The sequence below is a fragment of the Alternaria postmessia genome (assembly GCF_024291825.1).
Source record: "Alternaria postmessia strain BMP 2775 chromosome Unknown scaffold_51, whole genome shotgun sequence".
Lineage (NCBI taxonomy): Eukaryota > Fungi > Ascomycota > Dothideomycetes > Pleosporales > Pleosporaceae > Alternaria > Alternaria postmessia.
This window is the reverse complement of record NW_026260124.1, coordinates 54317-67917: the sequence shown is the minus strand read 5'-3', so window position 1 is coordinate 67917 and position 13601 is coordinate 54317. Positions and strand designations below refer to the sequence as shown.

Here is a 13601-nt window from a genome sequence, read left to right as displayed (position 1 = left end):
TACACCACCTTTGGCATTCAGGGCCGCTTTCGCATATAACATGCGACTCCGCACAAACGTGATTGTACCTGCTGTTTTACATTCGCTCTTGACACGTGAGGGATTATTGACGGCTTCGTAACCCACATCGACTCTTACGGTGTTGCTCTTCTGAAATCCATCCGATTTTATCTCAGAAATGGGCATTCCGGACAATTGGTAGTAGTTGCCCATATCTGCATTAAGAGGAATGAAGATAGAGGACTCCAGAAGCATGTCTATGATGATGCGATCGCCGCCCTGACCGAGTAATGCGTGCAATCGACACCATACTGGCTCTTTCAAAGTCTGCCTGTAGCTGTTGGGTTGACGCTCTTGCAGATTAGGAATTGAAGAACTCGGATTCCCATTATTACCCTGTTCACGGCGGGTGGTTCCAGTTCTTTGAAATCCATGACAGAGCAGGTGCGTTGGCTTGTGAGCTGTTGAGCGTTTGAATAAGCGCCATATCACGAAATCGACAATCTGTATTCACTCAGTAGTCATTCCATAAGCGCAATCCTGGAAGCATGTGATACATGCCACGACCTACCTCAGATTGCATATAGTATCCAGGATTGAAGGTGCTGCCAGGAGTACTCTGTGAGCGCTGTTGGGTAAATGCTCTGATGTCCTTTTCCCGCTCTTCTTTGAAACACGTATGAGCACCTGTGTCTGCGTTCACACTGGAAGTGCACACTAATGTTGAATCGAGCAACTGTACTACGGCGGTATCGAGATGATTCTGACTTATGCCCTGGGCGGATGTTGTACGTCCAAGCTGCGAGATCTTTCGCTGTCTATTTTTCGATGTGCTTGGTAGTTTAGATAGCAAATATTGGCGCAGGGTAAGCACCTCTGGATAGAGACGTTGTAGGACTGGATGAGTAGCGTTGGTGAAGGATCGGTCCACATCGCGTCTTGCTTTCTTGCAGGTTTCTCCACCGCTTTGAGCACTGCCTTTCCTCTTCATACTGAACTATGCGCATGTATTGCATGTCCGATCGCGTTGTTGGTGTTCGTGGCCCGAGGGTGGTGTTTGTGAGGTGTGGGATTGGGTTAGCCCTGACGCGACAGCACGCGCCATCGCGTGACTTGGACTGGCAGTTACAAAACCCCTCTTGCATGCTATCACTGTGCAACCCGTTGTTTCACGCTGACTCCAAGTAAGGAGTCTTTACAGCGACATTTAACCCAGCAACGAGACATACTCTGAAGCAGCACGGAATATATTGTTTTGGAGCTATGGTTTTATCTATACGCAGGCCTGAGAACCTCCCAGTCACCACCCATGCTGCGCATATCTTCCGGCTCATCATCCATCAAGCTCCTGCCTCCTCGACCACCACTCCTAGTGCTTCCACCGGTACCGGTGCGTGGTGGCAAGGCTGGTTTCTCGAAATCATCATCGATAAGATTTTGTACCGGTTTCCTCGTTAAATTAGGTGGCGGCGCCATTGACCGTCTGGCTGTTGGTTGTAGGTGTGCTCTGGATTCTTCCGGAGGGTCGTCGCGATATCGTTGTGGAGGAGGTGCGTATGACGGCCCCGGCGAGGGACTCTTGGAGAGAAGTGAAGGTTTCTTGTTAGGAACTGGGGGTGGGGCTGGTTTCCGGAGGACTTGTGGTTTGTTTGAGGATTGAGCTGAGGGAAGCGTGTTTGATGCGCGGTACGGTAAGCTGGGCATGGAGTGTGTGGAAGCGTTTGATCCGCTGCGTCGAAGATCGCTGAGCGAGTCTCGCGCACCGTCTGAGCCAAGTATTTGATTGGCATGGCCTGGGTACAACGGCGCAATCATCTTGCGGGCTGCTGGCTTCTGCGTTGGCGGTAAACTTGTCGAGGGACCGTCAAAATCAACTGTGCGTGATCTTTGTGAGCCGCGTGCTGGTGGTGGCTCAGGTCTGCGACTGTTCGGCATGTGCTTGACATCTACCCATTCTGGTTCTGGGCTAGGAGTGAATGGGTTGCTCGGTCGGTTTGGATTTGGGAAGTGATTGTTAGATGGCGGTTCCACGCGTGCCTTCGCCGGTAAACCTATGGAAAATGAGCATCCAAGCTATAGCAGGAATTAAGATAGAAATACCGTTGTCAAGCCACCACTTCCTCCGGTCTGAGCTTGCAGGTGGTAGCCCTGGTTCAATACTATCATACCCTAAGAGATCTTCGTCGTCCGTTTCATCTTCGCCTAGACGTCCTGCTGCATGAGTATCGCCCACAACTTCTCTTCTTTGTCGATACAATGCCGCCTTCACAGCATCCTTCTTCTTTTCGTCGATTCGCTGTACCAATAACTGAAAGGTCGCGTAGACTGGACGGTGGTCGGAGAAACGAAGTGGGGCATCGTTGTAATGTATCTGCCGAATATTGTCACCCTTGCGAAGCACACGGTCGCACCAGGCGGGAATGCGTGCTTTCTCGGACGTATCGTATTGATTACTGTTAAGATCATACTTGTACGTTGGCGGGAAAGTTATGCGAGCCTCAGAATAATATGGGAAGGTTAAGCCGGCGACCATCTGGAGATTGAGCTGCAGGACGTTAGCTATGATTCTGGCGAGCAAAGCGTGAGTGCCTACCTGATCGTTGTCATACAGGGTCTCAAGATCACCGACATGACATAACCTTTGAACTTTTTCATTGCTCAGACCAATTCGGTAATTGAAATCGCCAAGCCATATCACAGTATCGTGGTCTTCGATTGATCGATTTCTCTGGAAGCGTAGACCATGGCTGATAGTCTTGTAATCACGATTACGCTCTTCGTAGTTGGCAAACCCAGCCGCAAGATGTGCTGTAACCAGACAGACCGAAGTGTTGGCGTACTCAAATCGAATAGCTACGGCTCCTTTGTTGCCAGCCATACCTGACATGCCAGTCTGGGATGCCAATTAGCCCAATACGTGGAAGAGCGAAACATGCTGACATACCTTCTTGAGAGCGCCCTCAACATTCTTGATATGCTTTAGGCAGTCTGACCGGACAAAGACCGACAAACTCGCACCTACTAGCTGACCACCTCTGAGGATGACATATTCATCTTTTCTATGCTTCTCAGCGTTGTTGTTCAAACATGCCCTAACGGCTTCCTCCCAAGCTTCGCGTCTATCTGGGTCCGTCGACATGATTTGCTGAGGGCTCAGTTCAACAATCTCTTGAAACCCTACAGCTACTATCTCGGGGCACTGCTGTGACGGATCGACGTCTGGGCATAGCCATGGCGAAAGATCGCTTTTAATACCACTTGTCTTTCCGTTTAAGTTGAATGTACCGACAAGGATGTTGATCATCTCGGTCTCCGAATACTCTGCGGACCGTCGCGCCAGCTCCGCAACCACGAAGTCGTTGAGGGGATCGTACAGATGCACTGGAACCTGGCCAATCAGTCTACCAAGTAACATATCGATCGTGTTCTGTCGCCCTTTGTCCGCGAAGTTGTTAATGTACATTCGAGTGGCGCTCTTACGAGCGTCTGCCAGAGCACCAGCAAGCGACATCTTTCCCGATCGCGTAAACGAGGACTTCAACGCTCCTGTACCTGCATAGATTTTCGAAAGAGCGTCACCACAGTCTGCCCACATACTTGAATGTCTGACCCAGAAGTCCTGGCTAGCTCGAAGGCCCTTGTGACTTAAGAAGATCTCCAACGCCATCTTGCTAATAATGGTTTGGACAAGATTCGTCCGGTCGAGGCAATCCAGGCAGTTTGTTCTGAAGACACCCTCCTGTTGTAATATGCTCATTGTCCGGCGGACAGCGTAGTTTTCTCCATTGTGTCTTGTGACTTCATCCACCTCTTCCGAGAGATAATATCCAAATCCTTCGGCAGAATCTTGGATCCATTGAGCGATCATACTAGCCATCTCATAGCCACCTGGTCCCCGTGTTTCAGCATGGAAATCGTATTCCGTGAGCTTGATGAGATCGTGCTGTTGGTCATTGATGTCGCTTCCTTGATTCAAAGGGCTGTTTCTGATGTGGCCGCGATATCTGTGCGTCAACTCTAGTTCGTTCTGCTTTTCGTTGCTCAGAAGATTGACGACATGAACTGTGCCATAGCTGAGCTCTAGATTGTCGAAGTGCTTGTCAAAGGCCGGCTGCGTGGCTTCCGGCGATCGAGTGATGGTGATCTTCTGCTGCCCTGGAAGCAAACCAGCCTGCTGTTCCCAGAATATGGGTACACTTCCTCGCACCTGCACGTAGGAGAAGCAGGCCCCGGACGGCGCCCAATAGATTGTTTCGCTTTCAACAAAGTTTGCGACGTTCCCGTCATCGTCGATACCTCGCGAATTGAACCTCGTTCCTGCCCTCTTGCACGACAATCTGGAGATCAGTGTCATGGAAGACGGCATGCCCGAGTCTTGTACCCTAATGGGAGCAGAGGATTTGGGGATGGTAATTGTAAGGGCGAAACCCCGGATCGCAGATGTCAGGATCCCCGAAGCATCCAGAGCCTCCTTCTCCTTGGGCGCAAGGCGACTTCTGAAGTCGACCAGCGGCTGGATCATGTATGAATTCCACAGAAAGCCAGCGTCTAGACTATCGATGGAAACGGTCGCGGCGTCGGTTGTACGGTCTTGCAATCGTCGGGTGAGGTCGAAGTCTGAGCTGTAGTAGAAGGTTCCGCTGCTGAGTATCTTCTTGAGCGCCAGACACGGGTGTTCCATGGGCGACTGCTCTTTCCTGCCGCCGAAGCCCATTTCGTATCCTTCGTCGTCGATGGTGTCGGTAGGGTAGGGATTGACTTCGTCGTTGAGCAGGGTATCGTAGCTCGTGCTGGTCAAGCAGTAGAAGCCGACCGAGTATATCCTCTGCACCGTCTCGCCAGGCCGTACCGTGGCCACCTTGCTCGCGCCATTGACGACGACCAGGAAAACGTCGCTGTTTACAGTGATCAGGCCCAATGTGCCGTGTACTTGGACTGAGTGTAGCGCCCGGTAATCGTCTAGGTCGATCTCCTCCAGCCGAGTGAATTCGACCATGCAGCGCGCGGCGGCGGCGCCATTGCTCCCCAGCGACGTCGACGAGGCATTGATGTTGCTACTCTGTTCGGTGGTGGATGTGCTGTGTCGGAGGACGAGTGCATGGGTCGAGGTAGCGAGGGCGATTGCGCGGTGTGGGTAGTCTTTGATTAGGACGCGGATAGACATGGTCGGCGGTAGAGAGCGGCGGAAGAGAGTTGCACGGGTGTTCCGATCATGTCCCGGGGTTTGCCATGGGCTAGAGCAGTCAAAGCGTTTGCGCGAGGTATGGCGGGCGCGGTATGTAAGCACGTGTGTGCCTTGATGGTTGTTCTCAGCTTGCAGAATAATGCTGGCCTGGATCAATGCTGATCACAACCCAGCATGTGAACCACTCGACTGGTGCCCGACCCTGCACAAGGCTTCCCTGACCACCGCTTACACCGGCAGCCGGAACTCGTCCTTTGGGCTGCTAAACATGTGGACCTTGTTCTCGACATCTCGGCAAGTGCGGCGCGGACGTGTACGCTGTTGCTCAACATCACGAATGACCTCATAGCCACCGAGCATTTGGCCAGCGGAATGCGAAATGCTAAATTAAATATGGAAATGAAAAAACTATAGGCGACCACACCACAGCTATTGACGGATGCTAAAAATCCTTCGAGATTAAAGTGAGGACACGAGACGAACCGTACGCTATCAGAATAACAGTCCCTGCAAACATGACACATTTCTCTACTCGTATGCAGACGGTCACCGCCTGCTGTACGCAACCCTGGTATTAGTCTCTTCGTAGCCGCCACGGCTGCGACTGCGTTGTCTGCTCCTGTCCCGCCTTTGGTATCTCTCGTAGTGATCGCTCTCGCTCGATGCAGGCTCCACATATCTGTAGTGCTCGTAGCGAGGGTTCTCCGGACTGTAGTTGCGCTCGCGTTCGCGCCTAACCTCACGCTCAGTGTACACATACTCGCTGCGGCCAGGGCTAGAGGAGCGAGAGCTCATGCTGGATCGTGGAGAAACTTCGACATAGTGTGCGCCGCCGTGGTGAGAATGGGCCTGGGTATGGTGAGACGAGATGTGGCTAGGCGGTGGAGGTGGAGCCGGCATGGGCGCCGGGGGTGGTGGAGGCTGCACAAACATAGGCACAGGCTGTGGTGCGGGGATCTGGAGAGGCTTGGGTGAGGGCACCGCAACGTAGGATGCTGAAGGCCTAGGAGAAGAGTCGTGCACTATTTCGGTGCGCGAATAACGGCGCTCAATGTCGCGCGATTGACGTGAGGCGCGGCGACGGGGCGGAGAGCGGTTCCGCTGGACGACGCGGTACGGGACTACATGGTCCTCTTCCTGCTTGACTTTGACGAGACACATGGCGCCTTCACTCCCGGTATGAGACGCGGTAATGGCGAAGCCTCAAAAAGTGGGAAGCTTCGATTGCGATCGCGATGTGATTCGTGGGACGATCAACGTGGGGTTGGATCGAGGGCGGGACGAAGCGCACCACGAGGGAGTGCAAGAGGCTTCGCAACCGCAAGAGGGGCAAGAGCGAAGAGTAGATGGGCGGAAAGTGAGCGGCACCCAAGGAAGCCAACAGAGCGCATGTATATATTCCAGAGATCGGGCAGCCGATGCCCAGCCACACAGCTGACCCCCATGTCGATTCTATGCTGCTCCGCCTTGGAACTCAACATGCGAGTGTGACGATGGGGTCTGGGCTTTTCTGACAGCTGAGTACTAGCGTGCCGGTACCCTGGTTAGCCTCAGGTACGAGCCGCCATTGTCAACAAGCAGAGTAGCGTGAACAAACATCAGATTTCAATTGCCGTCTGCACTCGTAGTTATCATGCTGCATTCCACATACCACCATTAGGCATGCCGTCAAATCATTGGTCCCAGACTATGTATACAGCGTTCAAATACGCTATTCACTCCTCCACAGGTGCAGTACGACTGCCCGTCCTGCTACTCTCTTTCAGGGTCAGCCCTTGGCCAATTTCCCAGTACGTTACTTTCCAGTATACATGGGACTCTCTGGGCGGGGCGGGCGGTGTAGGCTGCCTTCTTTCACTTCCCGAAGGAAAATGCTTGCTGAAGTCTGAACCATGTCTACCACTAATCATCCATGGGCTTGTCTTCCAGCGTAACACCTCGTGGTGCTGCAGGTGTGTCTTCTAGCGTAACGCCTCTTGGTGCCGTGTCATCACTCCTCAAGCTACCGGTAGAGTCCCGGTTGCCCCTTGTCAAGCTGCCTGCATGCTTCCGTGGGAAAGGCACTCGCGTGCTTGATGGCGCTGGGTGCTCAACAGGGGCAGTAGCGGGAGCAGGAGCAGCCTCTGTTGTACCGTTCGTAGTTACAGGAGTTGTCTCGTGGGTGGGGCTATCATCACTTCCGGGTACTTCAAGCGAACCACGGTTTGTTCCGTTACTCCTCCGAGTCTCGGTGGGCGAGGATGTGTTCACCGGGAATCGAGTTTGACTTCTGTCACGGCGATGCGACCCAGAGATGCGTGAGCCAGGTGCTGGCGATGTTGCCCGTGGAGAACGCTGAGCCGCAATGGCACGCTGGCGCTCCTCCATGTTTGCTCGTCGGTTACTCTCATCTGTGGATATCGCGCGTGGACGCTGTGCGCCTGAAGATGAGTGAGTGAGCGTGCTTGCGCGCTTCAACTCCCCGAAAATCGCATCCTTGTGTGCGAAAAGGTCGCGGACGAGACGGTAGCTATAGCGCTCGTTCATTGTCAAACTCGATTCTTGCCTTGGCCTTAGAATGCATGGCGCAAGTGCATTGGCCAATGCTGCAACATAAGTCTCATCGGCAGAAGTCAGCTCAATGAGACGAGTGAAATGGGTACAGATGGCATCGAGCGTTGCGATGTTCGCGAGACGTAATTGGCCAAGAGTAGATTGAAGAACAGAGACCCGAGTCTCTTCGGACACATCTGTGGCAGTAGTGCTGTAGATAGTCTTGACGATCTCGTAAACGTGAGAAGAAACCAGTGAGTCTGATATGGTTAGCTAGCGAGTCAACAATTGAGGTTTGATACATACCAGGAAGTTCCAGAAGATAAAGCTTAAGGACACTAGCGACGATCGGTACATCATACTTCTCAAGCAGTTCGTCAGGGAATCTCTTGCCGGTGTTAATTTCAGCCCGGAGGTTGTGGGTCTGCGACAGAGGAACGTCAACAAGCCAGATGCCACGGCGGGCTTCGTCGCCTTCCAAGTCGGGATAATGGTTGTCCAGGAATGTGAGGACTGTTGTGATGAGCACCGGAACACGCTTCTTGTCTGAACGAGCCCGAGCCTCCAAGTCTACACCGAACGTTTGCTCGTCTACCGAGTTGTAGTAGTTCTCATAGGTCGTGACTCTAGGCACGAATGGTCCAGTCCTGTAGTTCTCGAGCATGTATCGGAGGTCGCCCAGGGGCTGGACTGTCTCCTGGAACAGCATCATCTTATCGACGGTGCTCTGAAGACTAGGAATGACGTTGCTAACGGCGCCGGAGAAATCCAAGATGACCGCCTTGATAGCCTTCAGCCTGTCTAGTTCACAACGTTCCATGAATTTGAGGTGATCAACCATAGCCTCTTCCAGGTTGCAGCGCAGCGAGTCAAGCTTCTTGACGGAGGCCTTGTATCGCTCGTCAGACTCGTGAGCTTCCCGTCGAAGCCTCTCTGCCGGTGTCTCGTTCGGGTACTGGTTGTTGAGTGGGTTCCATCCCTGGAGATACTCCTGAACAGTCGAGACGGGCGAGTCAACGGCGATGCTGTCGGCCGATGAAGTTGACATGGCGGTGGAAGAACGTGCCAGGGGCTGCTTCTTTTCAGGCAGTCCGGTAACCTGGAACGTCTTGGGCTTCCACTGGTAGTTCATTCGGGAGCTGTTTGCGAAAGTGTTGCCAACATTGCCGACCAAGCGCAGGAAGCCATGTGCTACGAGATCCTGACCAATGCGCTCCGCATAGCTCACGGTGGTTGCTGCCATGTGCTTTTGGATGTACTCAGTGATATCGGCACCGCTTGAGCAGTTCTGGTAGGTACCAAGGATGGGAACCTTGACCTCTGCGATCTTGATGTTGTCCAGCATGTGGGTGAGGATCTTCTTGACCTGGTCTGGCTGGTAGGTCTCGTCGCCAAGGTCGATAGGCTCTTCTTCCTCGTTCTCTGGCTCGGACATCTTGATGGTGGGCACCTTCATCTTGGGGCTCTGTGCGGCCTCGCTCTGGGGGTCCTGGAATGCCAGCTTGTCCTCCTCTTCCAAGTCCTCGACGAGCCGGCACTTGTTGTAATATTGCGATCGGTACTTGCGGACAGCATCGGCTTGTCGGTCGTGGATCTTGATGCGCGATTGAAGATCATCCTGGGAGTTTTGCACGCGGGCGGCATGCGCCTCGCACCAGCGGCCGAAGGGGTTGACTACCAGCTCTCGAATGTTGGATGCGATCTTCTTGTGGTTTGCGGCCGCTGCCTCCATCTCAGTGCGCACACCTTCGTAGGCCTGTTACCAGTTAGCGTGGAGCGGTGGCCGTGTCTCGTGGGGACGCACCTTGCGCACGCTTGCGCCCTCATCTCTGCTGAAGCCCCCGCCTATGCGATCGGTGGCTGGTGTAATTGCGGACAGACTGCTTCCATAGGCCTCCTCGGCATCAGCTCACATGCGGGCCACAGTCAGAATCTGCTGGTTTTCCTGGACTCCCTGCTGCAGCTTCCCAAAAAGAACGCCCAGGCCTGGGAGAGTCAGCCAAAGTGGGGTGGTGTTGTGTGCGGCTGCAGCTCTTACCTCCGGCATAGTCGCTCGACCAGAAGGACGCCGCGAATCCGGTCGTCATGGTGCCGTGTGTTTGCAGAGTCGCCCAAGGAGCGGCGAATGTGGGGTATCAAAAAGAAACAACGAAGTTGGGTACGGGTATGGTCGTTCAACGGCCGTAGTGAGCGCGCGGAGAAGATAAGTCTGGGGAACACGCAAGCGCAGGCCCAGTGACAGACGGAGCGGCCTGTGTGACGTCGCACCAGCGAAGAGGGGACTCGGGGTGACTCGACGGTGCAGGTGGCGTCTGGGGAATTGGAGATAAGTCGAGTAGGGCGAGACTGAGGCACGTCAGGAGGGTGTTGCAGACCGCAGCTGGGTCAGAACTGGCAGAGCTGAATGATGTCTCATGTACCCCTGCATGTGGCCGTTTGTCGTGACAGCCCTGGCACCTTTAGGCAAGCCTACCAATCTTGCGAGCTTCCGACATTTCGCCTTTAGCGGTCGATATAAATACCAACGCAATTCACCGACCCCCAAGCGCGGCCCCTGCATACGAAGTAGACTAGAGCTAGAGCCACGCGCCTGCTACCGTCTACTGTATGCATCATCGCCGTGCTAATGCTGTCGCGCCGCCAAAGTGACAAGACCACCGACTGCACTCCCCATTACATACACAGGCAGAACGCTGCGGAGCGCCGTCATCACTGCCCGACCGCCCCTGCACGTGCTCGTAGCCCTGGTTTCCCAAAGTTTCGGGTGCAGGTGCATTCAGGAGACACTCCAAAGTCTGTTCGGCGTGGAGCCTGCCTCTGCTAACCATTCATCCGTCTTACTGTACGCATACGTCGCCTTGGCCCTCCAGGTCAGCCCCGCCATCAAAATCCAAGCTTCGCAGGGGAACCGAGATCTCGCTCGGTAAACGCTCCCGGGTCCACGCAGCACGCTTCCCTTTCCATCATGGCTCCAGCTGCGTTTGATGCCAACACACAACTCAACTATGCTCGTCACATCAAGTACTGGCGGCGCAACTTGAAGACGCTGCTGCCGCACTTCTACACCAGCAATGACTCCAACCGCATGCTTTTGGCCCTTTTCACTGTGTCTGCCCTCGACATTTTGGGAGATTTAGACGCCGCTTTGTCAGCTGAGGAGCGGCAAGGCCACATTGATTGGGTCTACAGTTGCCAGCTGCCTGAAGGAGGATTCCGCCCATGGCCAGGCTCCAACTACGGCCCTCTCAGAAATGAAGAGAACAAAAACTGGGATCCTGCCCACATCCCTGGAACTTTCTTTGCCCTCCTCACGCTGGTCGTGCTGGGCGACGATCTGGAGAAAGTGAAGAGAAAGGAGATCCTGACATGGCTGGTCAAGATGCAACGACCAGAAGGCAGCTTTGGAGAGACTCTAGGCGATGGCGACTTTGTTCATGGCGGAAACGACTCTAGGTTCGGCTACATGGCAACAGCCATCCGGTGGATACTTCGAGGCGACTTAGAGGGTCCTTGCGAAGGTGTACCGGACATCGATGTTGACAAGTTTGTCAACTGTGTTCGACAAGCAGAGTGCTACGACGGAGGTATATCAGAAGCACCCTTCCATGAGGCACACGCTGGCTTCACCTGCTGCGCCATCGCTGCTTTGCATTTCGTGGGTCGTCTGCCTTTACCACCATCCCAAAAACCGGACGGTCTCATCCGTGGAGTGACCGACGTCCCTAAAACCCTGCACTGGCTCGTCTCACGGCAGACTTTGACGCTAGACGAGGACGATGGTTTAGATACTTTGAACGACGAGACAGATACATCAGAAACGTGTCATGACGCGCATACTTTTGTCAAGTTGAGCTCCCGCCCGTCTGCACAAGCAAAATCAAATCTGAAAGGACGACCCCACATTCATTTTGAATTGGAGTGGGTGGGAGTGAATGGTAGATGCAACAAGGTAGCAGATACATGCTACGCCTACTGGACCTCGACGCCCCTACAACTTCTTGGTCATTTGGATATCATCGATCGGCAACCCATCAGAAAATGGTTGTTGGACAAAACGCAGCATCTCGTTGGGGGTTTTGGCAAGGTCACAGGAGATCCACCGGACATGTATCACTCTTTCCTGGGCCTCATGGTCTTGGCTATGTTTGGAGAGACTGGTCTTCAGGACGTTGACTCAGCGCTATGTATAACACACAAGGCAAAGAGACACCTGGAGTCGCTGTCGTGGAGGAGGAAGATCCTCGGCATGGACAGCCCGCACAATGGCACCCAAGCTCCGTCACAAGAGAGCATAGGCCTAACCGGCGATAAGACGCAGATAGATGCATAGATTGGTGGAAGTTGTAACGAGTAGCGCACATCGCTATTGAATATTGCACCAAACCTTACCGATCTTTATGATCCTTGAGACCATGATTTCCACTCCCTAGTCTCTTGGGAATGCAATCAGACATTAAGATCATGTCTTGATGTATCACAATCTTTGGTCCATGGTAATCCCTACACGGTGTAGCGCCAAAGTACCTCGGCCCCACCTAAATTCCCAAGATCCCTGCTCGCCCAGGTAATTTTCCTAAACTCCAACATCTGCTTTGCGAACATCTAGCAACAGCACCAGCCATACCACACCCCGCCCTACACTCAACATTACACTCTGCACACCCTGTAACTATGAGGAATTCGGCGCCACCATCAAAGAAACGCAAAATTGCGGTCACAGCCCCCGAAAAGATCGAGTTTGACTTCTCGGCGCGCGAAGAATATCTCACAGGCTTCCACAAGCGCAAACTTGCACGGATAAAGCATGCACAAGAGGAGAATGCCAAGAGAGAGAAAGAGGAAAAGCTGAGGTTCAGGCGTGAGGTACGCGAAGCTCCGATTCCATCTTCACCCAAAGTTACCGGATAGCAAGATCTATGCTATCGCATGCGCATACGTCCCAGACATTCATCCAATATTGAAGCTAACAAAAAGTTGAACTACAGCTCCGAGAACAGCGCAAAGTTGACCTAGAGAAACACGTCGAAGAAGTAAACCGACTCGTCAAACAAGCAAATGGGGATCTGGACGACATCATTGCGGGCGAGACATCCGGCGACGACGATGACGAGGAAGAATTCACAGGCTTCCAAGAACCCGAACCCATCAACCAGGAAGACGAGTACGTCGACGAAGACAAATACACAACCGTCACCATAGAAAGCGTAGGAATATCTAAAGCAGGCTTCTCGAGACCAGGAGAGGAGGACGAAGAGGCGGCGGCGAAGAGAAAGGCAGAAGAGGAAAGGAAAAAGGCGGAGGAGGAGGCAGCGAGCAAGAAAAAGGTATGGACAAAGGCGTGGCCGAAGAATAGCGAGAGGCCAAAGAAGAAGAAGAAGTTTAGGTATGAAACCAAGACGGAGAGAAAGGCCGAGCGCATGAAGCAAGGCTTGAAGAAGAGGAAGCAGAAGGAGGCCAGGACGGCGAAGTAAACGGGCGGGGAATGCTTGGGAGTTGTGAAGCTACACAAGTTGAGATAATGATACCCCTTCATGAATGTCACAGCCGACATGGCGCATGCCGGCGCGTTCGTATGTAGTGATGCTGCATTCATCTCAGACAGCCCTATTCCATTATAGCACTGTGGGTCGTTAATGGTACACCGCTTTTTGGTCAAGGTTGTCGAACCTAACAGTCACATGTGAGTAACAGTATAAACCAGTTCATGTCAGGAACCGCCAATATATTCGCTCAGGGATTATCTAAAGCGAACAAGCCCGCCCAGCAAGCAGCCGCAGGAAAGAAAACAGATATGTAGGGGTAAGGTAGGGGGTACGGGGGAATGTGATATAAAATCTGCCTCTTCTTCAAGCTCCGCCGCATGCCGCAGTATCATCCTCCACCA

General features: G+C 53.3%; 4 protein-coding genes across 4 annotated transcripts; 2 read left to right on the top strand and 2 right to left on the bottom strand.

Moving 5' to 3' along the window:
• Window positions 1-1269: 1269 nt before the first annotated feature.
• On the bottom strand, window positions 1270-5164 carry J4E82_007472 (uncharacterized protein; the record flags this gene model as incomplete). The annotated part of the gene is made up of 4 exons (XM_051733716.1): window positions 1270-2051; window positions 2101-2545; window positions 2594-2893; window positions 2945-5164. The coding sequence occupies 4 exons, from the start codon at window positions 5162-5164 to the stop codon at window positions 1270-1272; spliced, it is 3747 nt and encodes a 1248-aa protein (XP_051586496.1).
• A 1923-nt stretch (window positions 5165-7087) lies between these two features.
• On the bottom strand, window positions 7088-9804 carry J4E82_007471 (uncharacterized protein; the record flags this gene model as incomplete). Its single annotated transcript, XM_051733715.1, has 4 exons — window positions 7088-7977; window positions 8024-9473; window positions 9522-9625; window positions 9756-9804. The coding sequence occupies 4 exons, from the start codon at window positions 9802-9804 to the stop codon at window positions 7088-7090; spliced, it is 2493 nt and encodes an 830-aa protein (XP_051586495.1).
• Window positions 9805-10682: 878 nt separating this feature from the next.
• J4E82_007470 (uncharacterized protein) lies at window positions 10683-12047 on the top strand (the record flags this gene model as incomplete). Its single annotated transcript, XM_051733714.1, has 1 exon — window positions 10683-12047. One exon carries the CDS (start codon window positions 10683-10685, stop codon window positions 12045-12047), a length of 1365 nt encoding a protein of 454 aa, XP_051586494.1.
• A 341-nt stretch (window positions 12048-12388) lies between these two features.
• J4E82_007469 (uncharacterized protein) lies at window positions 12389-13188 on the top strand (the record flags this gene model as incomplete). The annotated part of the gene is made up of 2 exons (XM_051733713.1): window positions 12389-12580; window positions 12703-13188. 2 exons carry the CDS (start codon window positions 12389-12391, stop codon window positions 13186-13188), a joined length of 678 nt encoding a protein of 225 aa, XP_051586493.1.
• Between the last annotated feature and the right edge of the window lie 413 nt (window positions 13189-13601).